Source organism: Mixophyes fleayi, chromosome 3 (assembly GCF_038048845.1).
Source record: "Mixophyes fleayi isolate aMixFle1 chromosome 3, aMixFle1.hap1, whole genome shotgun sequence".
Classification (NCBI taxonomy): domain Eukaryota; kingdom Metazoa; phylum Chordata; class Amphibia; order Anura; family Limnodynastidae; genus Mixophyes; species Mixophyes fleayi.
In genome coordinates, this window is record NC_134404.1 from 327,752,897 (window position 1) to 327,778,544 (window position 25,648).

General features: G+C 42.4%; 2 protein-coding genes across 4 annotated transcripts in view; one reads left to right on the forward strand and one right to left on the reverse strand.

The window, feature by feature from the left end:
• The window catches only part of INTS7 (integrator complex subunit 7), a 39,125-nt gene extending 37,655 nt beyond the window's left edge, over nucleotides 1–1,470 (reverse strand). The window contains exon 1 of one of the 2 annotated variants that reach the window (XR_012689797.1): nucleotides 1,276–1,463. Coding sequence is in view for 1 of the 2 variants with exons in the window: in XM_075204218.1 (XP_075060319.1) it covers nucleotides 1,276–1,375 (100 nt within the window). In the remaining variant the exon portion in view is untranslated. Of the gene's footprint in view, nucleotides 1–1,275 lie in introns of both variants that reach the window. The other variant, XM_075204218.1, reaches the window with a different exon arrangement.
• An 82-nt stretch (nucleotides 1,471–1,552) lies between these two features.
• DTL (denticleless E3 ubiquitin protein ligase adapter) lies at nucleotides 1,553–25,378 on the forward strand. Of its 2 annotated transcripts, none has more exons than XM_075204220.1 (15): nucleotides 1,553–1,745; nucleotides 3,698–3,820; nucleotides 5,116–5,214; nucleotides 5,581–5,642; nucleotides 5,977–6,097; nucleotides 6,891–6,956; nucleotides 7,161–7,276; nucleotides 7,809–7,882; nucleotides 9,328–9,431; nucleotides 9,739–9,843; nucleotides 11,888–12,000; nucleotides 15,302–15,391; nucleotides 18,316–18,448; nucleotides 18,940–19,670; nucleotides 22,954–25,378. In XM_075204220.1, the coding sequence occupies exons 1-15, from the start codon at nucleotides 1,697–1,699 to the stop codon at nucleotides 23,017–23,019; spliced, it is 2,052 nt and encodes a 683-aa protein (XP_075060321.1). In that variant the 5' UTR covers nucleotides 1,553–1,696; the 3' UTR covers nucleotides 23,020–25,378. The 2 variants fall into 2 exon arrangements, with proteins under 2 accessions (XP_075060321.1, XP_075060320.1); XM_075204219.1 differs by having other exon boundaries at nucleotides 1,554–1,745; nucleotides 18,868–19,670.
• The last annotated feature ends 270 nt before the right edge of the window (nucleotides 25,379–25,648 follow it).

Here is a 25,648-nt window from a genome sequence, read left to right on the forward strand (position 1 = left end):
AGGAATTAGTGGCGCTATATAAATAAATACCATAAATACCACCCCACAAGCTCGCTGCCTAGGTGTAATCCTTGACTTACGACTATCATTTATTCCCCAAATCGACTCTATATCTAAATCATGTTACATACATCTAAAGAACATTTCCAGAATATGCACATATCTCACACAAGACACTTCAAAAATCTTAATTCATACACTCATCTCCCGCATCGACTATTGCAATTCCCTCCTTACTGGTCTCCCAAAATCATATTTGAACCCCTACAATCCATTTTGCACGCAGCGGCTAGATTGATTTTCCTTGCAAACCATTCTTCTTCTGCTGAGCCACTCTGTCAGTCGCTACATTGGTTGCCTGTATTTCAAGGAATTCAATATAAAATTCTTCTAACAACATACAAGGCCGTCAACAAAATTGCACCGACATCTCCTCACTTGTCTCAAAATATCTTCTGACTCGACACCTCCGTTCTGCATCTCTCAACACATGCTCCCATTCTCGGTTACAGGCCTTTTTTAGGCTGCACCCACTTTGTGAAATTCCCTCCCTCGCTCAATAAGACTTTCCTCTAGTCTTCAAACCTTCTCTGAAAACCCACCTCTTCAGAGAAACTTATAATATTCCTCAACCAGCATCTTAATCTCCCTAGGTTACCCCATTACACACCCTCTACACAGCTAACACAAGACACCAACCTTCTGACCAACATTGCTGTGTGACTGCCCACAGTCCACTGAATACTTTTTACCTTTGCATTCTAGCTGGTCCAATGTGCAATATAATGTAGCACATACCCCTGTGTGTCAAGCTCCCATTGTCCCATAGATTGTAAGCTGGCGAGCAGGGCCCTCTTACCTCTCCATCTGTATGTATTACCCAGTATTGTCTTATAAATGTTTGTTCCCAAATGTAAAGCGCTAGAGAATTTGCTGGCGCTATATAAATAAATGATGATGGTGATGATTCCTTGGACGGGCAGATCCCAGGTATACCCATGGCTTGCATTGACTCATATTATAATTTATTTATAAAGCATCAACATATTCTGTAGCGGTGTACAATCAAGGTATCATGATAGAAACAAATATCCTACATTGACCTCAAAGAGAATGTAAAGCTGACCCTGTCCTAATGAGTTTACAATCTAAGAGGTATGGAGACTTATAAGCACACATCAATTGGACAGCAGATTCCTACATGGTGGTGGGTGATGACAGACAGTGGTTGGGGTGACTGCACCCTCTCTTAGGACCCCCCAGCTACTCCTCTACCTTTATCTAACTCCATAAGAGCCGAGTTAGCATCCAGCTCCTGCTCCCCATGCCCAGCATCCGCCAGGAACGACCTGGAGCCACCCCCGGCCGCCGCCATGCTGACCCGGCTCTCCCCAGGAGCTCTGTACACACTCCAAGCCCCGTCAACACTGTGCAGCCGCCATGACACCTTCACCGCGCCTGCGCCATCTCTGCGGGCGGATCTGATTGGCCGGAGGTCGTCTAGGGGGCACGCCCATCCCCCAGTATCTCCCGGGATTGGACGACGCTCTGGCCAATCAGGAACCGTGACAGCGGCTCGCGGGAGATTCTTGTGCTGGCGCCACCGAGTTCGCGGGAGTTTTCGTCTGATTGTTACAGCGGGTGAGAGAGCAGGTTGTACGGCGCCCTGACACCCGGATCCCGCCTCACCCCAGACATGTCACTGTTCCATAGTGTGCTGAGGAAGCCTCACTGCAGCCGGCATGGTGAGTTATATAGTGCTGGGGGGCATGCTGATCTCTCTGCCCCCAGCTGGCATGGTGAGTTATATAGTGCTGGGGGGCATGCTGATCTCTCTGCCCCCAGCTGGCATGCTTCGACTTGTAGTTCTACTGCATCTGGGAAGCCCACTATTTGCTATATCCCATATTTCCTATACTTATGCTCCAGTTGTGTATTTATGGTGTAATTGATCTAAATACAGTATATAAATAAACTAACACAGGGAAGTTTAAAAGTATATACATACATGCCAGACATGGAGGATGTGTACATGCTGCCTAAGATGTCTCCCAATTATTCCTTCCATAATCTGTGCCTGCAGCATGATTCATTTTCCTTACAACATATGCTCTGTGTGCCTATTCCGTGTTTGAATTTCCAAACTGAATGTAATGCAACCTGGGCTGAGTAATTAATGGTAAATGGTTTTATAAGGTTACTATTAAGTCCCAGATTAATTTATTTGAAATATAAGTGGCACAAACTGGACTAGACCCGTTCCAGGTACAATGGGGTTAGTTAGTATTATAGTTATTATGTAGTACTGTCTATTACTAGCAGATTGTAATTACTTTGTCTATTACTTTATAGACCAAGTCTTTGTCTATTACTTTAGATTGTAAAGAAAAAAGTTAAAACCTCAGAATCTGTGGGAAAAATATATAAAACCACACACACATCAAATATATATATATATATGGGACACTTGTCTCAATTATGATCATTACTAGATGGGAGGATAGCATATCTGTGTTACTGAAAAGTTTCTGACCATCTGTAAATTCAGAAATTTTCTATTAAAAGAAATCAAATGTATTAAATAATATTGTTACTGGATTTTTGCATTGCCTTTATATGATCCAAGAACTGCAATTTTTTTTAAAAGGTGAAAATAAAACCTCTTATCATTCTGTGGTATCTTGAAAACTAAGTTGAGGATATTTTAACCAATGTACGTCTAGCAATCTTACTGCTACAGTAGAATAGTTTAGGTTTTGACGATGGCCTAAGGCTTCTGTGTGTGACTGTAGACCTGACTATAGACAGCAGTTTGTGGCTATTCTGCATTGCAGTGTTATGCTATGATGGGTGTGGGAGGAGAGTTCTAACTGGTCTCCCTGATGTTGTTTGTATAGTTAGACTTCACTGCTATATGGAATCACATGATGATCTTTTACTATTGTCCTCTGTGTAATATGGTGCAGAGCCAGACATTTAGGCATTTTGTTTAGGAGGAATGGTTTAGCAAATTAGTGACCTTATAACAAATTTACAGCTTCCTGTGAATATCTGGGTTCCCTGTGATTCCTTTTGCATTCATGTGTGTGAACCCTGCAGATAATGTATGCCTTCCTTAATCTCATTCATGTTTTAGTTTACTCCCTAACATGCAGGCATTGTCGTTTTATTAAAAAGAAAAGTAAAACACAATATAACTGTAAACATGTTCACAGGGACTGGGTGGCAAATTTTAGCCTGGGGGAGGCAAGACTGGGCTCAGCAGCCTATTAAGAACATATTAAAGGAAAAATAATGTAGATGACCCAGCCCAAGGTAGCCCACTATGGGGTCGGCCCGGGGGGGCAAGTGCCCCTCCTTCTACCCAGCCTCTGATCGCAGCCTTGTGCTTATAAGTGTTGCTTCAAGGTTTGTTTTTATTCATTACCCGTTAACATCTTGTGAGAATGATTTCCAAGCTCCTGTAAATCCACTAACCACCCTCGCTGCCAACGCACCTTGTGACAAATGTCATTCATTGTATGTCAAATCTCAAGTTCTATTTTTTTGGGGCTGACTATTGCTCCTCATTGTGTTATTCTGTGCACACACCTTTAGGATCCTTGTAATTAAAGCATTCAGTTGTTAGGTGTTTAAGTTTATTAAAAAATATATAAATAAAAACATATTTACAACACGTCATTGTCTCAAAATACAGGGTCTCGTACGTTCCCCCTCCAGAGCCTGCTGCAGAACTTCCACTGTGTCAGAAGGGATGAGCACATTTCGTATGGTGACTCTGGCATGCCAGTGCCCCCCTTTGGGTGCTCATTCAGTACAGGTAAGACCGGTTCTGTATTTTCCACAAATCCCTAAAAACGAACTATACCCAACCTTCACCTACATAATCTTGCATATGTGAGATATTAACTTCTTGTGTTTCGTAACTAGTGACTGCTATAAGCTGCGTTTACAACAGCTGGGTATCTGAATTTGAACACCAGCAGAAGTGATATACAGCATTAGTTTTCTTCATGCAATCATTATTTACCGGTTTCTCCCCAATAATGCTTCTTCTTGTGACATTGGAATGTTGTCATTCTAGGTTTAAAGATGAGGTTGTCTCTAAATAAAGAAAAACTAAAAACAGAAATAGTTAAGTTTTCTTCTATTACAATGTCTAATTAAAAAACTCTTTTAAAAGAGCACTTGTGTAACATAATTGGCCCTTTGGAATTAGTTAAGATGCCCAAAACATGCATTAGTCATGTTAAACTTTTTGGGGGGTCATTCTTGTTGATCTTCTTCCAGCTTGCCAATATTGCTGCATGAGTGGCTAGCTTTACCTGGTGTCAACATCTAATTCTTCAAAGGAAGGAACACCGTAAGGGGATAACAATCTCTAGTGCCGGGACAGGAATAGTATTATTTGATAGAAAAATGCTATGTACTGCTTTTGATAACCTTTACAGGTGCAGACATGATCCTAGCAAGTTGTGTAGCTATACTTGTCTTCTTTCCACACTTAAGGTTTATGGAGGCTGCTAAACTGCACAAAGCTGGCAATATCTTCTATGGATTATGCTATGGCTTGTAGTCTTATCTGGGAAACAACTATATCCCACTTTGGGGTAAATGTATCATACCCCGTTTTTTTTCAACTCGCCGGGAATCGGTAAGTTGACAGCTAAAATTTAAAGCGCCGCTGGCTTGTAAAGGCAAGCGCTGCCTTTACAAGCCAGCGCCGCTTTGAATTTTAGGTGTCAACTCGCCGATTCCCAGCGAGTTGAAAAAAAACAGACTTTAATACATTTACCCCTTTGTCTATTACTGTACCCACTATTTTCATATAGCTGCCACACTAGCGGGCAAGAAGACAGATATAGGGTCTACCAGGTTGTTGGGTACCCTTGTGTGCAACACTGGTACCATCCCTAAACCTGTGACATGAAAATACATCGCATATTCCCTCCTGGTTCTCTTTGGAATCCAGTGATTACTACTGTGCTACAGTCAGACTGGATATGATAAGGTAACTTGGCAGCTTTGCTTTCTTGCTACCTGTAATACCCTTTACATGGGGTCTTGGTGTTCATAGATTTAAAAGTATATTGAGTCAAGGTGTTTGCTTTTCAGTGGCAGATATGCCTCAGGTGCTGGCAGTGGCCAATGAGGAAGGTATCGTCAGACTCTACGACACAGAATGCCGGGACGTGGAAAGACACATCATGAAAGGTGAGGTTCAGAATCGGAGCATAAACGATAGCTTAGTGGTTAGCACTTCTGCCTCACAGCACTGGAATCATGAGTTTGATTCCCAACCATGGTCTTATCTGTGTGGTCTTATCTCCCCGTGTTTGTGTGGGTTTCCTCCGGGTGCTCTGGTTTCCCCCCACACTCCAAAAACATACTAGTATGTTAATTGGCTGCTATCAAAATTGACCCTAGTCTCTCCCTCTCTGTCTCTCTCTCTCTCGACTGATATGAGTGAGTTCTCTGTACAGCGCTGCGGAATTAGTGGCGCTATATAAATAATTTGATAATTATTGGCAAGTCTTTTGTAAAGTAATCAGTCTACAACCATTGCACTTCTTATTTTAGACTGGCAGGCTCACACTAATGCAGTCTTTGACCTTGCCTGGGTGCCAGGAGAGCACAAACTGGTAAGTAAACTCTGAGCTTATTTTTCACTATACTTGTGGAAGTGTTTGGAGCCCTATAGATCCAAAGTTATGTATGTATATGCATCTGCAACTTAATATGGCTTTACTACTTATGTTATATTTTTATTGCCGAAACGGGTCTTAGAGAGCATTTTTGATCAAAATAATAAGCGCACTTGTGTGCGACGCGCCTCCGTTTTACTTATAGAAATGATTTGTTACAATGCAGAGCTGCTATTATAACAAGGGAGAATAGTGCACAACAACATTTATTATATTTATATGTATTGATATTTATGCTAGTGAAGCATGTGTACATATAATCTGTATTCAGGTTACAGCTTCTGGCGACCAGACAGCAAAGATCTTTGATGTGAAGTCCGGGGACCTTATGGGAGAGTGCCGAGGCCATCAGTGTAGCCTGAAGTCTGTCGCTTTCTCAAAGTTTCAAAAGGGTATTTTATTTCTTGTGTTTTAGAGCTTGATGTCCATGAAGATGCATGTCCTATCCAACTCTTAATCCTACTAAAGCAGTCTGCCCACCACTCTACAGAAGATCATATGTCGATTAACTAAATTTAACTGTTCAATGGTTCTAAAAAAAAAAATTGTAAAAATGGATAGTAGCGGAGAGTACGTTTAATTGCTTTTAGAATTTTGCATTTCCCCCCCACAAGACAAAAAATGTACAACAATTCATGCCCAGTGTATGACACTACTTGGAGGTGTTTGGGACAGGTGGTGGCCTGGTTCTGGGAGGAACAGGCTGGGATAGGCCTTCTGCAGAGCAAGTGTACATATATTGCATTTACTCCCTCTGACACAGTGGTGACAGCGAGAAGTGGTGGGGGGATGATGAGGACTGACGGAAGCGGGACCATATAGTGCAGGGAAAACATTTCTGCCATCTTGCCCCATTGGGGTAACGAGAGTATACAGAATAAAACCTAAAGCATTTTGGAAAAAACAGCATTAAAGTTTTCAGATTTTTCCATTTGCTTTAGTGTTTTTGGTCATCGCTATAAAAGAAAAATGTTCTTTAGATCTGTTGATAAATAAAGCCAAATGTGTTCCTGGTTTGGATTCACTGTTAACCCAAAAAGAATATTTTGTGCTGGAGTTTCTCATTATTTCTCTGTTCAGTGTTTTTTTTTCAATTCCTAAATTTTATTTTTCACACACCTCCATTGCTAATTTTTTTTTACATTTATTTTGTTTCCCCCCCCCCCCCCCCCCCCCCCTGTGCAGCTGTATTCAGTACTGGAGGGAGAGATGGTAACATCATGGTCTGGGATATGCGATGCAACAAGAAAGGTAAGTACACGTCCTTTTATAACTCTTCCACCCTCCCCAGTAAGCACTCGGGAGTATCCCGGAGGTATATAAATAAATGGGCAGTTTATAGCCAGCTAGATCCAATTAAGACTGTACCATGTGTCAGAATATTACTGTCATGTTGGAAATATTGGCTTTGTGTGAGTTAACCCTGTAGTGTGACACCCCTCCATGTTGTTTTAGATGGTTTCTATAGGCAAGTGAACCAGGTGACGGGAGCTCACAATGCATCGGATAAACAAACCCCACTGAAAATGAAGAAGCGAAAGCCGACTGTCCGAGGTCTCGCCCCATCCGTGGTCAGTCTCTATCACAATGTACTTCTACTGACTTCTATCTCCTGATGCTGCTGTATAATGTAAACCAGGCGTGGGCTGGCAAATCTCAGCCCGGGGGGCGCACAGACGGCTGCATAACATGACACACGATGCGGCCGCGTTATCAATGACGCTGCCGCGATGCGTGTCGTGTGATGCGGGCGCCTGTGCGCTGACGTGGCCGCATTGTGTGTCTTGTGATGCGGCCGCCGAAAACGTGCATGTTCACGGGGGGGGGGGGGGGGGATAGGGCCGACCCGAACAGGGGTCAGACTGAGCGGACTGGGGGACCGATCCCCCCCCCCCCCCCCCCTGGCCCAGCCCGCCCCTAATGTAAACTATACAATTGCAGTGGTTTTAGCATTTTTACTTTTCTATATTTGGAATTCTATTTTATTTACTACTCTCACCTAATGGTAACCCAGATTGTTTAACTCTTAGTGATTGTTTGCGATGTTGCGGTTCTGTTTCCTAGTACAACCTTGTCTTACTGATGTTCCCCCATTTTCTGTAGGATTCCCAGCAGAGTGTGACCGTGGTGGTCTTTCAGGATGAACACACAATAATCTCTGCAGGAGCTGTGGATGGGTAAGTCTTTGTGAGGGTAGCTACACGTGGGACTGATCCTGGCACTTGGCCCAAGAGCTGAGTGACGGCTCATCTGGTATAGCTACATGTTGATACTGGATGTAATGCAGGAGTTTGGATACAAGCAATCTAGATTGGTTTTGGCTGCCAGTTAGTATGGTCAGAAGGTGACTGCAAGATGTAGACCAGGCCTGTCCAACCTGTGGCCCTCCAGGTGTTGTGAAACTACAAGCCCCAGCATGCTTTGCCAGTAGACAACCTGCTGATAGCTGGAAGGGCATGCTGGGACTTGTAGCTTCACAACATCTGGAGGGCCGCAGGTTGGACAGGCCTGATGTAGACTGTTGATGGTCAACAGGCATTTGTGGTTTGTAGCGTGCAGGCAGCACTGTCTGGCCAGTTGCCTGGTATCGTGGCACGTATGTCCTAGCATTAGTTTGGATCTGTATTTTTCATCTCCTTCCTCAATTACCCTCAAACTCACATGTTTACAGGATTTCCTTATTTGTGTGTTTTTACATCGACTAAAGATCCTATAGATTGTAAGCTTGCGAGCAGGGTTCTTTTACCTCTCTGTATGTATTACTCAGTATTGTCTTAATGTTTGTTCCCAATTGTAAAGCGCTACGGAATTTGCTGGCGCTATATAAACGATGATGATGATGATGATCTCTCATAACAAATCAGACGAGTATTATCAACATTTATATAACGTTGGCAAATTCCGTAGCACTTTACAATTGGGAACAAACTAATAAAACACTGGGTAATACATACAGAGAGGTAAGAGGGCCCTGCTCACAAGCTTACAATCTACTTGAGAAAGGAGATGGAAAATTCAGTTGAAAGGGAGTCAAGAAGGGCTGTTTGTTCTATGTTAGGTTGATGGATATTCACAATTATGTATGGTGTCTGTCAATATCCCCTCCGACTGTCCTTGCACTGGTCTTGCTCTGTCAGGATCCTGTGTACAGACATGGGTAATACGATTAGGAGTATAGGGTCTTTCCTGTAAGACTACCTGCGCCTTCTACGTATGGAGGGATTTCAGTACAGTGGGCCGGTTCTCAGGGGTATTTAGCACTTTCATTTTATAAGGGATATAACGTTTAGGCTTGCCATAGCTTATCATGAGAAGATATCTCAAGAAAACAATTTCTAGTCATTTTTTTTTCTTTTTTTTTTTTCTTTTGAAGGGGTTGTTAAATATGTTGACAATGGACAATTTTGCAGTATTTATCCCTCTCCCTGATGTACATCTTAGTCATTGACCCATGTGTAGGATTAAGTAATGGTTGTAAAAGAGAGGACTCATCCCATCAGCCTTTACTGTTACAAAGCTGCATCTATATGTGATGGTGACTGTACAGTATGCTTCATCTTCAAGCTTTCTAAAACTACAAGTTCATATTTTTTATGTAATCTCCTTGAATCTTCTCTTCCAGTGTGATCAAAATATGGGACTTGAGGAAGAATTATACTGCTTACCGTCAGGATCCAATGCCTGCAAAATCCTTTCCTTATCCTGGGAGTAGCGCACGAAAACTTGGTACTTATTATTGTGTAGTTCAACAAGTAATTATCTCCTGTGTATACCCGATGGGTAGTGATCACTTTAGGATGCCTAAGAATGTAGATTCTCTGTGGGCACAGCGCTCTGCTGCCGCCTGTGTGGGCACAGCGCTCTGCTGCCGCCTGTGTGGGCACAGCGCTCTGCTGCCGCCTGTGTGGGCACAGCGCTCTGCTGCCGCTGCCTCGTAAATGACCTAACATATTGGGGGGGGGGGGGGGGGTGTTATTGCCCAGTCTGTCCATTGATGTGTAAATATTCACATTCCTCACCTGTTTCCCCTTAGGTTATTCCAGCCTGGTTTTAGATGCCACGGGCACCAGCCTGTTTGCCGGCTGCACCGATGATGATATCTATATGTTTAACATAGCCGGGCTAAGGTGTGATCCTGGTAAGTGCAAATAACAACCCTACTTTGTATCTCTCTTGTTTCTTCAAATGGTCATTAATTATAGATGATATTGCTCGCATTCCAAAGTGTGATGAAATAATGTTTGGATTCCAATGCAAGTCATCTAATTAACATATAATACAATACATAAACATTGAGATATAGCAACGTGTAACTTTCAGTAAAAATATTCAGTACAATGTCCCACCGGCCCTAACCTGGTGACTGGTTTGCTATAAGCACTTTCTTGGTATTTACACAAGATTTCTAGAATATAGTAGCATCTTGTTATTTTATTATTTTCAAACATGGCTTCAAATCTTGGTTTGCAGAGAGGGATTTTAACACTTTTATACCTAAATCCATGGTTAACGTCAACTAGATAATTTTCGCCATCATTAAATAACTGACCCCTTCCCATGTAGGTGACCTGTCTTGTTGCTTTTTGAGGCAGGGCGGTGTTTCATTAATTTGTTTCTGTAAATTTAAGCTTCTGTTGGTTAGAGATCCTAACCTTCATCAACATTTATTTATATAGCGCCAGTAAATTCCGTAGCGCTTTATAATTGGGAACAAACATTAATAAGACAATACTGGGTAATACATACAGACAGAGAGGTAAGAGAACCCTGCTCGCAAGCTTACAATCTATATGACAATGAGAGTTTAAAACACAAGGGCATGTGCTACATCATATTGTACACTGGACCAGCTAGAATGCAAAGGTAAAAGTATTGAGTGGGCTGTGTGTGTGGCAATGTTGGTCAGAGGGTTGTTGTCTTGTGTTAGCTGTGTAGAGAGAGTGGTAATAGGGTAACCTAGGGAGATTAAGATGGTGGTTGAGGAATATCATAAGCTTGTCTGAAGAGGTGGGTTTTCAGAGAACGCTTGAAGGTTTGGAGACTAGAGGAAAGTCTTGCTGTGCGAGGCAAGGAATTCCACAAAGTGGGTGCAGCCCGAAAAAAGTCCTGTAACTGGGAATGGGAAGATGTAATGAGAGTGGAAGAGAGACGCAGAACGGAGGTGTCGAGTAGGGAGATAGTTTGAGACAAGTGAGGAGATGTCAGTGCAATTTTGTTGACGGCCTTGCAGGTTAGTAGAAGAATTTTATATTGGATTTGTTGAAATACAGGCAACCAATGTAGAGACTGACAGAGTGGCTCAGCAGAGGAAGAACCTTAAACTATCCCCGGCTTCAACACTGGTTATCCTTTAAATGTTTGAGGCATTGATCATGTTTTATTGACTAACACATGGCTGGTCTGGAATCCCCCATTTAATGGCGATATTTTAAACATTACCTGGATTTCACGCCTATTCCTTATCAGTCATTGTAGCTGCTTATCAGAATCAGGCCTGCAAGTAGTTTACCAACATGAACAGCAGGGGGCAGTCTAACCTTTGCTAAATGTTGTTGAGCTGTTTGTGCACAGAAAATCTGCAAGTTTCGCAAGTCCTGGCCCAGCTAGTCAATGCGGTTTGAATGGGATTCATAGCTTCGGTGTTCTATGTAGAAGTGGACACAGTGGAAGACTTTACATTACAGAAATTCCTTCTCTTGGGAGCGAGCGCAGGGTGCCCTGGTTACCAGCTTATTTTTAGATTGTAAATTCAGTTGTGAAGGAGCAGGCAGTAATCTTCAACTGCTTTATGTTTATGTAAACACACATACTCTAATGCTTCCAGTTACCATAACTGCAAAAATAATTTACTGCATAACATCTGCCATGATTCAACAGAGGAGTATGTGACTGCTAAAATAAAATCTTAATATAAAAGTGGACATTTCGTCATTTATTTATATAGCGCCGACAGATTCCGTAGCGCTTTACAATTTTGAACAAACAGTAATAAAACACTGGGTAATACATACATACATACAGAGGTAAGAGGGCCCTACTTGCGAGCTCCCAATCTATGGGACATTTACAACTATATCTTTATAACTGCATGTTGGGCATTTACAATCTGTTTATTTTATGACTTAACGGTTTAAATTTTTTGTTTGCTTTTTTTTTTTATTTACTCTTCGCCCTACGATCAGTGTCTGTGTTCAGCGGACACCAGAATTCCACCTTCTACATAAAGTCCAGTCTTAGTCCTGACGGCCAGTTCCTGCTCAGCGGCTCTAGTGACCACAGTGCTTATATCTGGCAGGTGAGTCTGACGAGTACGGTAACGGTTTGGATCGATGCTGCTAAAGTGCAGCACAGACTTGGATCCACGCGTGTGGAAGAAAACGCTGCCCCCTGCTGGTCTAATCTCAGAGTCTGTGTTGGGAAGAGCTGAAACTCCCTAGTAATCTGCCTGTGTATTCGTAATTTAATCGTGAGATCTGTTGAATAGGAGTAGAGCCAAAACATTGGGGCATATTCAATCGACGGCGGGATTGCCGAAAATCCCACGGTCGAAAAATATTACCGTTAATACGGTAATATCTCGCTGGATTTCAGCTCGCAGCTCCCTGAGCTGAAATCCAGCGAGTGAATTACCGTATTAACGGTTTTCCCGCACAGGATTACCGTAATAATAATAATTTCCGAGCGCGGGATTTTCGCCGATCCCGCCGTCTATTGAATACCCCCCATTGTGTTGGATTGAGATAATAAGGATTGTAAAGCTTCTGAGTGAATAAAAAGCTGCTTCTTTTGTTGGTTAAAAGAGCATCTAACCTGTTGCTTCACAAAGTGCCTCATTGAAGTCAATGGTTCTTGATGAATCTGTTGAATCTGTTTGCGGCTTTCTTCCAAACATTGGTAAGGTCCCCACAATCTGACCCCGCTATGTGTAATTGAAGACAGATGCAATTTATTTTTTTGCAATGTCCGTAAATGTGACATATATTGCCCATTTCTGTAGATTGAAGAAAATAAATATGGTGGCATAAACATAATTTGGGGTACAATTAAACAGGTATGGGGGGGAGGTGGACAGTGTAGACAGACAGAAAGTGATGGTCACCCTCTGTCACTGTCTGAGGTCTATTCTAGCTTACTAGGAGTATAAGTGTACTTTAATCTTAACAAAATGTTTGTAACTTCATCCAGTAATCACATGTAGCAACACATTTGTTCAGTCAGTCAACGGCTTTATTATTCTCTGATCTTTTGGATCAATACAGAGCAAGATGTCTGAGACGACAGAACAAGCTTGGTTGATGTGTTACATGAGACTGTTGCTGGAGAGCAGTCACTTCCCGTAGATCAATGTAACATGGTAACGGTAAACTAACACTGCCAAGTGTCATCAGTCACCCGATTATTGGCCCCTTCTGACTGCTCCTATAGCTGTATAAAGTGTGGATAGGCAGAGCACTAGTCAGATGGTGGGAGGACACTTGTGCCGTCCCCAGAACTAGCTGTTATGTCAGGAGTTATTCCAGCAGGACGCTAACATTGGAGTTACTGTGTAAAGGTGCTTTATACTTTAAGGCTCCTGTCTCAGTCCGGGCCCATAGCGGAAGGAGATCACGTGGTGCAGAATACACTCCCTTATCCTCTGGTTGTGCGGAGGTGACATAATGCAGAAGCCGGCTGCTCCCACTCAGTCTTAATCTCTGCTTTATAAGTCAGACCGCGGGCATAGGTCTTGGGGACTGCAGGTGTAAGTCCTCCGGCTAAGGGCCCACCGCGGTATTAGAGCCGCCACATGCAGGTGGTTGGTTGGCTGTCGGTTTGCTGCTGTGATTTCGCAGCAGCTCTCCACTGTTCTTTGTTGCCAGGCTCAGGTCTTGTCTGTGACCAAGCAGGGGAGTTCGGCACTTGAAAGGTTCGAGAACCTGTCTGCTAAACCGTAAAGTCTGGAGGTCTCCCTGCGCTTACATTCCCAGTATGATGCAGGTTATGTCATGAATGGATGTGTGTGACTCAGGGCAGCTGTCAGTAACGATTACCTCCCCCTCTCGCTCGGTTAGCACTCCGTGTAAGTGACTGTGTCAGCTGTGAAACAGGTGGAGTCTCCTTCTCTGCTTGTTAATTATATAGTAACTGTTTCCCCAGTCTGGGAAATGGCCATTTATAGTGACTAGTTTAACTTAAAGGAACCTAAAATACAGATGTTCTTACGTAAGAGCTACTAAGAAGTCAAAGTGTTTCATGAGCCAATTCGTTATTTAAGATACTTTGTCACGTACATCATGCACTCCCTGTTGTTCCAGCGATCACTGCCGATACCCTGTGTCTGTAATGACCTTGTAGCTTGTACGTAACTGCAAATGTGAAAATGTTGTCCGCTAAGTCAAGGTATAGGAACTCTTACATTGATATTTGTGATTGCTGGTACATGTTTTATGTAACTTATAAGTGGTTTCTACAGCAGTGTGTTTTGGTAAATTGTCTGTGTCTTGGCAACTGTTTTACTGTTGTCACTGTATTAAACTTTAATTTGCATCATATAGGTGAAGACTTATTATTCTATCAGGTCCTTGTTAAAACATTTAATGCCAAGACTAGAATTAGTCGTGGTGACAACATTGCGCAGCGACTAACTTATCCACCATACATTGTGCCAGGATTATTTGTTGCTCATAATGTTTTATACTGAGGAACCTGCTTGAACGTTAATTCTTCTTTGAGCAGTACAAGTAAGTCGCCAATACACACAGAATACGGCAGCCGTTTTCCTCACTGAGGAACAAAGTATTTCTGTAACTTTAAGAAAGGTTCTGCAGATCTCCCTGTGTTGGCCAAGCGATGCCGGGGTAGAGAAGCGATATAATGCAATACTTTTGTCTTTGTGTTGAATTTACATGAACTGTAACACTGCTGAGTAATGTGATACAGGCTTAAGGGTAGAAGATTCATTGCACTGAGACTTCTCCAGGTGGGTTCACTAAGATAGCCAACCTGACAGTCTTGGGAATTGAAGCTCCTATGTAATCTAGCTGGTCCTCAGGTGATCACATACACAATGGCCATTTAGTATAACGCATGAGTACAGTGCTGGTGAATTGCATATTGTTTGTTTAGCTTTGTGCTGTGCAGTGAAGCTTCCTGTTTGTATTGTAGTTACAGGATTGTGGCTAAGCTGAGCAGTTTGCATTTGCATCTGTAACCACCTTATCATTGTCATGATCTATGTGGGCTCTGGCAATCTTCCTGCAGGGGAATCGTTTGATGTTGAAGTTTCATCACGTCTCCAAGTTCACTGACAGTCTCATTCTGCCATATAACAGCACAGGTTCATATAAGCATCATTATTCTACTAAATACAACTTGCAATCACTGTCCAAAATGCTCTGTCTGAATGATGCAGTAAAGCTGCATTAAGTGACTACAGTTACTCACCAGCACCTATTAGTGATTTGTTGCGCAGTAAATACCATACATATATTCCAGCGTGTGATCGGAACTGTTTCTGCGGAATTAAGATTGTATCTGTTCTGTTCCAGCTGCCTCTGACGCTTTTTGCAGATCACCGAGTGGGGACTGATGCTTATGGTCTTTCTATTGTATTTCAGGTGTCGGATGCACAAGCTCCCCCCATGGTGCTTCAGGGACACAGTCAAGAAGTCACCTCCGTCACTTGGTGCCCATCTGACTTTACCAAGGTCAGATTTGCGGTTTTATGTTTGATTTGTGATTTAGTACAGTCACGGCCAAAAGTTTTAAGAATGACACAAATATTTCCCACAAAGTCTTCTGCCTCAGTTTTTATGGTGGCAATTTGCATATACTCCAGAATGTCATGAAGAGTGATCAGATGAATTGCAATTCATTTCAAAGTCCCTCTTTACCATGACAGTGAACTTTACCCCCAAAACATTCCCACTGCATTTCAGCCCTGCCACAAAAGGACCAGCTGACATCAGGTCAGTGATTCTCTCGTTAACACAGGTGAGAGTGTTGATGAGGACAAGGCTGGAGATCACTCTGTTATGCTGATTGAATTAGAATTACAGACTGGAATCTTTAAAAGGGGGAGGGGTGGTGCTTGAAATTATTCTTTCTCTTAACAATAGTTTTCTGCAAGGAAACGTGTAGTCATCATTGGTTTGCACAAAAAAGGCTTTACAGGCAAGGATATTGCTGCTAGTAAGATTGCACCTAAATCAACCACTTATCGGCTCATCAAGAACTTCAAGGAGAGAGGTTCAGTAGTTATAAAGAAGGCTTCAGGGCGCCCAAGAAAGAACGTCCAGCAAGCGCCAGGACTGTCTCCTAAAGTCAGGGCCGGATTAAGGGAATGGAGGCCCCTGGGCTAAGGGGGCCTCCATTCCCCCGTGAGGGCCCCCCCATGATCCGAGCCGCCCTCCCCCATGAGCCGAAACCCCCCCCCCCCCCAGCACTTACCTCCTTCTCCTCCTTCCCCGGCGCGCTGTACGCTCTTTACTGAGGAGATCTTGTGAGAGGAAGACTCGTGAGATCTCCTCAGTAAGGAGACTACAGTGCGCCGGGTAAGGACTGCAGTGATCAGCAGCACTGATCGCGCCGGGGGCGCCCCCGACCGATCAATACTGCTGCTGAGCAGTTTCAAGGGCCCCCTGGATGCCCGAGGCCCCTGGGCTGTAGCCCTAGGGTTAATCCGGCCCTTCCTTAAGTTTATTCAGCTGCGGGATCGGGGCACCACCAGCACAGAGCTTGCTCAGGAATGGCAGCAGGTAGGTGTGAGTGCATCTGCAAGTACAGTGAGACAAAGACTTTTGGAGGATTCCCTGGTGTCAAGAAGGACAGCAAAGAAGCCACTTCTCTACAGGAAAAACATCAGGGACAGACTGATATTCTAATAAAGGTACAGGGATTGGACTGCTGAGGACTGGGGTAAAGTCATTTTCTCTGATGAATCCCATTTCAGATTGTTTGGGGCATCTGGAAAAACGCTTGTACGGAGAAGGAAAGGTGAGCGCTACCATCAGTCCTGTGTCATGCCAACAGCAAAGCATCCTGAGACCATTCATGTGTGGGGCTGCTTCTCAGCCAAGGGAGTGGCCTCACTCACTATTTTGCCTAAGAACACAGCCATGAATAAAGAATGGTACCAAAACATCCTCCAAGAGCAACTTCTCCCAACCATCCAAGAACAGTTTGGTGATGAACAATGCCTTTTCCAGCATGATGGACACCTTGCCATAAGGCAAAAGTGATAAGTGAGTCGGAGTTTCAAACATCTAAATTTTGGGTCCATGACCAGGAAACTCCCCAGACCTTAATCCCATTGAGAACTTGTGGACAATCCTCAAGAGGTGGGAGGACAAACAAAAACCCACAAATTCTGACAAACTCCAAACATTGATTAGGCAAGAATGGGCGACCATCAATCAGTATGTGGCCCAGAAGTTGATTGACAGCTTGTCAGGGCGAATTGCAGAGGTCTTCAAAATGAAGGCTCAAGAATGCAAATATTGACTCTTTGCATAAACTTAATGTAATTGTCAATAAAAGCCTTTGACACTCATGGAATGATTGTAATTTTATATCAGTATACCATAGCAACATCTGACAAAAAGGTCTAAAAACACTGAAGCAGCAAACTTTGTGAAAACCAATACTTGTGTCATTCTCAAAACTTTTAGCCATTACCATATTATGAGCGTTGTCATCTTTGGTAATAGAGTATACAGAAAATATTTAACGTTGTGCATCCATATTTTCTTGTTTTTTTTTGTTTTGTTTTTTATCTTGCAACTGGAAATCTGTTTTCTCATCAGGCTTGAGGTAGTCTCTAACTTCATTTGCTGAAACAACTTGCTGTTCTATAGAGGGTTCTTAAATTTCTTTACCCAGAGCAAAAATTGCTGATGAATTGCCTGCTTGACCCCAATTCTGTTTAACACATGATGAACCTTCCTTTCACCAGCTTTCCTGCTGTGCACAAAGGATGCACTTCTTAAACAATAGAATTTGGCGACTTAATATTAAACCGCGTTTAATCATTAATTTTGGATAGTACACAAATATTTGCAAAGAGGATCGTGGCGATTCCACCCAGCCTCTAAGTGGCATTAATCATGTCTTGGTTCCTAACCAAAAACCTAAGATCCCCTTTCAGATTTATTGCACTGGTGATTGAAAAGGAAGAATTGGTCAGGCAATTTCTAGAGTACCCCATCTGGAAAACCATAGTATAAAAACAGGGTTTCCTGCTGGCTTGTTGTAATTCCCTTTTGTCTCCTTACCCCACAATACATCTCCCCAGGACTAGTAAATCCACAAGTTTCCCACTGTCATTACGCCCCCCCACAGGCAGGCACTTTGTGTATGTACCAAGTGTAACTGTGGGATAATTCAAATTCTAGCAGTGTTTGACATTGGCTGTCAAAATATGATTGGATAGGTCTTGCTCTAGAATAATTAAAGCCAGCAACTGATTATTAAATAAGCCCATATAGTGTGTTAATACGATTGACGTGTTATTGCACCTTACGGAAGTGTTTTGTGTTTTTGTTTTTTTTTGTTTTGTGTTTTTTTTCTGTTTGTTTTTGTGTTTTTTTTTTTTATTTTTTATTTAAACCATTGTTCTCTGTACATTGTGCAGATTGCCACATGTTCTGATGATAACACTGTAAGGATTTGGCGGCTGAAGAGAGGTGGCGACAATGAGGGGACCGAAGAGGACAAAACGAATTGTGTAGGATGGACTCGTCAGAAAAGGGACTATACAGCTGCAGGTAAGGAGCCCCAAATGTCGTGCACATGACACATCGTCCATCCGCTAGTAGCCGTCCCCTACTGCCATGTCCTACAGTACCTGGGATAACCTGATTGGCATCTATAGAATGATTGTGCATATAGTCATTGTCCAACTGCGCTAATTGTCACCCATAACACCTATTTTGTAGTGTCAAATGGCCAGATATTTTTAAAGTAGTGACATTGGGTCGCTAGCTGTATCCATTTATGGGCAGCTTAACCTAAATAGATGTTGCTCCCATATGAAAGAAAATGTTAACACTTCATAGCAATAAACATTAAGTAGAACCAATGTTCTATGTCGTTCCAGCAGGGTTGACATAAAGAAATGCTAGAATAGTATGTGAAGCTTTGTGTAATTTCGGTGTAAAACTATAAACGACTGTCTTATTAACAGCTTCAAGAATTTGCACACCTGCTAAATCTGTCACGGTACAAAGCATCCAATTCATGTCCTCCCCTATTCCAGCCACCTGTGCTCCGAGTCACTCTGGGGACCTCCCAATGTCCTCTGCCACCCCAACATCCCCTTTTATGCCAGATCATAAGCTACAGACTCCCACGAGGCAAAAGGCAGAGACCTCCAGCGTGTCTCCAAAACAGCCGTCCGCTTCAAAAATGTCCATCAAAGACTGGGTCACCCGCACTCCCCGGTCATCCACCCCGGTGGCCGATACAAAAACCCCATCGCCCCGGAAAGCCTTTACACCCGTTGAGCAGTACCCCTCAGCCTCTAGTTCTAGAACACCACCTCCCTATGAGAAGAGGGCGAAGAGGCGTCTGGAGACCAGTAGTGACATTGTGGAACATGAATGCGTCAGTCGCTGCAACTGTGTGGCGGAGCTGGAGCCTGGACTGAAGAAGGCAAAGCTGGACCTGTGCTCCTTTGTAAGGGATGACGGAAATGTGGACCCCGCGTGTCTGAGTCTTTCCGATCTGTCCAAGGGCCGTGAACAGCGACCCACTTCCAGCCCATCCATAGAAATGTCTGCAAATCCCGTTACCACACCCTGTCACGTAAGCTCTGAACAGCAGGACAAGGAGAACCGTACCCCCGAAAAGAACTGGTTGTCTGCATTGGGCAGCAAACTAAAGTCTGACAAACCTTCAGCGCAATCCAAAGTCGGCAGTAGCCCATCATCGCGGAGTGGAAGTGCGAAAAAGACTCCGGCGAGAAGTATAACCAATTCACCGGTATCTGTGAGTATCTGGTAGTCTTGTGTCCGATCACATCCAGATCTAAAGCATTAGAGTTTATTATAACTTTGTCTGTATGTGTAACAAATGTACTGTAAAGGATTTAATCCAGAATTAAAAGGAGTTCTGCGATGGTATAAATGCACTTATACTGATTTACAGCATTAAGGTTGTATTATGTATTTACAGGGACTTAAAGCCCATCGTAGATTATAATAATTGAGTTCTCGGTGTTGCTAATATAAAATTGGTGGTGATATTGTTGCACTATGCTTACTAGAATGTATTATACAATTACCTCTTGTGGTTTACAACCAGCTGTAAAACGTCAGGGCCGTTGCTGCCAAAACCTTGCCAGAAAGACTTGCAGGATGAGATTTGTTTGTGCAGCAGCTGTCTAGCATCTTCTAGGTTATTGCATATAGTTTAAATGTCAATTGCTTGAGGGTTTCTGTATTATGTGAAAAATGCACCTTTTTTTTTTTTTTTTTTTTTTTTTTCATTGGGGCAGAATTATTATTATTATTATTATTATTATTATTATCTTTGACTTATAAGGCGCCACAAAGGGTCCGCAGCGCCTTACATTACATATACAGAAAACAGAACCAAGACACAACATGATACAAAAATATATACAAACACAGGTGACAGGGTAAAGCAAAATCAGATTAACCCTAGGACAGGTAGTGAAAGGGATGGTAGAAATCAGCGAGAAGAAGGCCAAGCTTAAGAAAACATGGAAAACAGGGCTAGGGAAGCAGGCCAAGAGGTACAGAGGGTGATGGAATAGTTGAAGGAGCACACAAGGGAAGAGGGCCCTGCTCATGAGAGCTAACATCCTAAAGAGAAGGGGGAGACATAAAAAGGGTGGTACTAATTGGGGGGGAGAGCACGGACAAAGAAGTTAGGAGGAGGACTGATAGACTTGAATAAAGAAATGAGTCTTAAGGGCACGCTTGAAGCCTTTGAGAGTAGATGCTAACATGATGGAACGTGGAAGATCGTTCCACAGCAGGGGAGCAGCCCGGGAAAAGTCCTGGAGACGGGAGTAAGAGGAGGTGATCAGTGAAGTTGTGAGGCGGCGGTCACGGGCAGAGCGGAGGGGGTGGGTAGGAGTGTAGGTAGAAATGAGATTGGAGATGTAGGGAGGGGAAGATTGACTAAGAGCTTTAAAGGTGAGGGTGAGGAGTTTTAATTTAATTCTGTAGGGTATCGGGAGCCAATGTAGTGACTGTTGGAGGGAGACAGAAGATACAGAGCGGCGGGAGAGAAAAATGAGGCGGGCAGCAGCATTGAGGATAGACTTAAGAGGGTCAAGGCGAGAATCAGGTAGGCCAGAGAGAAGGTTACAGTAGTCAAGGCGAGAGATAATAAGCGAGTGAACAAGGGTTTTCGTGGCTTCTGTGGTGAGAAAGAGATGTATCTTAGATATATTCCAAAAGTGGAAGTAGCAGGATTTTGAGAGGGACAGAATGTGAGGCTTGAATGAGAGGGAGGAATCAAGGATGACCCCAAGGCATCGGACTTGGGGGACAGAAACAGAATCCGCACGAGGAGATATGAGTGTCTCTGTAACACTCTGCAGGTTTTTACAGAAATCTCGGCTCATTTTCCTTCTCGTCCCATAGAGATGAGGGGAATTGAGCGGATATTTCTGTACCGCATTAGTCGGCACTGTGCTCATCCGGACGTCAAGGCTAATGGTGTCTTCCCCCCCCTTCCCCTAAGTCTTAGGTTTTGAGTCTGCCGCTAGACCAAAGCTTTATGGGTCTCAAAAACAAATCTCTTCTATTCCTGAAAATTACGGCTATCGTTTGTATTCGGTGTGCGGCTAATCTGACCTATTTTTGTGGAATTATTCTGATTGTGGTAATATCTCTGTTGCTTACTATGAGCACAGTCGGTATGAAACACGTGGAATCAGTCACAGCCAGCCATGCTTGTGGGGAATGTGCAGCTGGGTTCTTCTATCAGACAAGCCCACACAGAGGCAAGACCATACTTGCCAGATCTGCTAATTGGTCTGATTTCAGCTCAAGTGAAACCTCTTTGAATAAAATCTACCCTTTATTAGATTATTCTGCCTTTGTGGAAAGTTGAGCTTTCTAATGCTCTTTCCATGGACAGCTGCACGTTTATTCCTCACCTAACTTGTTTATAAAGTTTAAAACTTTTTTTTTTTTCCACCACAAACAAGAAATAAAAAAAAAATCACTTTAAAGAAACTTCATAGGGACAAGTAAGCTCTATTTCTGGAGCACCTATAGGTGGTATACCCAGAAGCTCGCTTCAGAAATGACCTGGTTTATTTACATATTTGTCCCAGGGAGCTGCATTAAAGCCTCAACTTTTCCAATTATTACCGTAAATGTGGCAATTGGTGATCAGGGTATTTGTATTGCAGTGATAAAATCCGTTATAACTACTGCAATTTATCGATAAAAGATTAACCGGGTTGCGGAATCATACTCTGCTACCACAGCGATCCTGTCAAGGAGCGCAAAGGATTAAGGTTCCACTTCTCCGTTCAGTCTTGGGATATGCACGTTGACTTTCTGTTCCATGAAATAAAGGCAGCAAAAATGTATACTTGATACTTTATAAATAGGCTTCCCCCTATATAGGGGAAGTGGGGGGGAAAACAAAACCTTTGATCACCCTTTGTTAAATCTTCCAGTAAGTTACAAGCATTCAGCAGTCTGGGTACTGACCAATGACATGTTCTGACAGCTCAGCAGGCAATTCAAAAGACTGCCACAAACGTTTGTTCTGCAGAAGTGGTGTGGCATATTTTTACAAACCTATTATTTATTTGGTCTGCTTTTCAACTTTGCATTTAGCTGTACGTTTGTCTCCCATGGTCTCTTGTCCTAGCAGAAACGCAACAAAAAAAGACTAAATTTAATGTTGAGACCTGCTTCTAAAATAGCAATAAAAGCAGAAGTCTTGGCTGCATACATTTGCAAATACATATTTCAGACATAACGGAGCAACTTTACTTGTGTAGTATTTTCCTCGTAGAGCTTGTTTGAGTGATGTGGCCTTTTGACCTCGTTCAAGTTTTGTCATGTTACCCAATGAGTGTAACAACAAAGGAGAATAAATATAAACTATACTGAAGCATATCCTGCTCACACAGTCCACAATCTTGACATTAATGGAATCTGTTGATTATCTTCATTTCTTGATGAATGGTCAGGGATTATGTTTACTGAACTGACGTTCTAATCTTAAACGCATTATGTTATCCGATATCAATGATTTCCTTTTTTTCCCCCCACAGGTTGCAGCAAAGCCAAGTTCTGCCAGGAAAATCTCCATGTACTTTCACAAAAAGTCTCCGGTGTAACCAACTAGATGGAAGCAAAAATTTTCTTCCCTCATCTAGATAAATCCAACCCAACGCATTTCTCTTCCTGTAACAACGTTTTGCTGTTCGTTATGGGCAGTAGGTGTTGCTTGTAATAAGGGTAGTTACCTGATTTGAAGTCTGGGCACATGGAGCCTAGGACGTTGATGAATGTATTTGCTCCTTTTAAAATGTGCCGTTAGATCTACCCAGCATCCTCCATGCACCATTCCTCTCTGGAGCCAGATCTATATTTTTGCATCATTTTACTTAAATTTTAAGTATCGAGAATTGATTGTTGAACACATCTATCAAGACACATCGGTCCTCTGTATTTTACCTCGCGAGTTTCATATTTATCCTTCTTACAAGAACACAGTAATAAAGTTAGAAAATACATGGCAGCCATTTTGAAACCCTTTTTATAATTCTCGTTAAACTGGAGTTTCCTTTAAAATATAGCACTTTTTAAATAGAACACTAATATGAAGTAATGACTTGTGTTCAGCCATTTTGTAACCAGGCTATAAGTCAGTGTTGGCTAACCTGTGACACTCCAGGTGTTGTGAAACTACAAGTCCCAGCATGCTTTGCCAATATATAGCAGCTTATTGCTGGAAGGGTATGCTGGGACTTGTAGTTTCACAACACCTGGAGTGTCACAGGTTAGCCAACACTGCTACAAGTAATAGTACACATAGAGGGAGAGCCAGTTAGGAGCAAGTTGCCACCGAACATCGCCTTGATGTTCAGATGCGCACATTTTCGCCTATTGCGGCAAGAAATCTGTGTTTAATTCTCTGCGCACCGATATGCACGAGAAAAAAATCAGCAAAGATTTCCATTCTCAACATCACGTCTGTTCTGGAGCTACATCGCGCTGAATTAAATCTCCTCCATAGTGTTGCAATATCTCCATTTACCCCAATTGTATTGTTGTGTTTTCTAAATGAAGTTTGATGCATGGATAGTTTTCCTGTTTTTAGAACTGTTCTTGTTTTTACTGTTGAATTTTACATGTATGCTAAGATTGTTTATATTAGTCTGTAGATATACAAGATATTTTCTATTGCCCAGTTATATATTAATGATTATAAATACAATTGTTATACACATATTGAATGAACTTGTAAAATGTTATGTACTGTGTTTTGTTGATAATTTGAGCTTAAGGCGTTCTTTAGGTGATTTTAATTTGTGACACCTTTTGCTAATATATTGCATGTTAGAGGCAGCCATTTTGTGAACAGACCCAATGTGTGAATGCAGCCAATCAAGTCATTAGGAGCTAGTGACATCACTGAGGTGAGTATCACATGCCTTCCTGTCAGTAGCTTCTAGTAATTTGATTGGCTACTAATGAAAATTGGGTCTGTCCACAAAATGGCTGCAGCCATTGCTTAAGTGGAGAGCTTAATCTATTTATAAGAAGCCTATTAGTGTGTTCCCCACTGAAGACTTGCTTAACCACCTTCACATAGGTTAATTGTCACTAAAATAGCCTCTTAGTGTATTTGCATTTATGTTTTTAAATGCCGTAATAATTCTCCAGATTACATGAATGGAAATATCATAAATGTCTTCATCAAAACTTGTTACAAAGGTTTTAGTACATTTTAGATGTTTGGCACAGAAACATATATTTATTCTGCCATTGTATATATTGTGATTCTTTGCCCATAAGTTTAACATCATTTAGTAAATCATGCTTGCCAACTCTCCCGACTTCCGGGTGGGTCTCCCAGACTCCTGGCATCCTCCCGCAGTGGCCAGAATTAAATCCAAAATGCAGCGATTTCTTGAGGATCGCAGCATTTGGCCCCGCTGTAAAGTGACGTATTCACGTCATTAGGTCCCGGGGGGGGGGGGGCAGGGCAGAAATGTCAATTTTTCTGAGCCCAGTTAATTAACAGTATTTGTAACCACTGAGCAGATTTTAACAAATTATTGCTCCAATGCTATTGTAAATAGTTCAGGCACCGGACACACCAATCATAGAACATGTCTGACAGACGTTCTCTTACATTAAGTTGTAAATGGACAAACTCTTGCACTCTATAAATATGCATTTCATATGCGCCATCATTGTACTTGTGTCTGCTATAAACTTTTCTTACTTGCGCGTAGTCTTTAGTAGGAGCGTGAACAGGACAATTCCTGCTAGGTGTTGGCAGGGAAGGGGTTAATCATTGCTATAGAAATGAGATTAGAATTGTGATTACAGAAGCTGATCGTTTGATTGCTTCAATGAGAAACCAGTTTAGCCTGATGTTTGCAAGATAAAGAACTCATCATTCCTGTGATCCTGACCTAGCGAGACATTCAGCTGATTATATTAAAAATGTTTTTGGTTTGTTTTTGGGTTTTTTTTTAAAAAAAAAAAAAGAAATTCTTCTGATGGCGTGTTCATGGATTACCCATTCTTTATCCTACTGTCTCTAGGAGACCGCCATCATTGACATCTGAACCACAAAACCGGTTCCGCTGCCACATCAGAGGTTCCAATATTCCATTTCGGTGCTACGGATAACTATTTAAAGGGGCTTCATTTAAGGCCCTCTAAAACCCATTATTTGTATTTGTCTATTGTATGTTAAGTTAATGTATACAAATATAATTGCTATAGGTT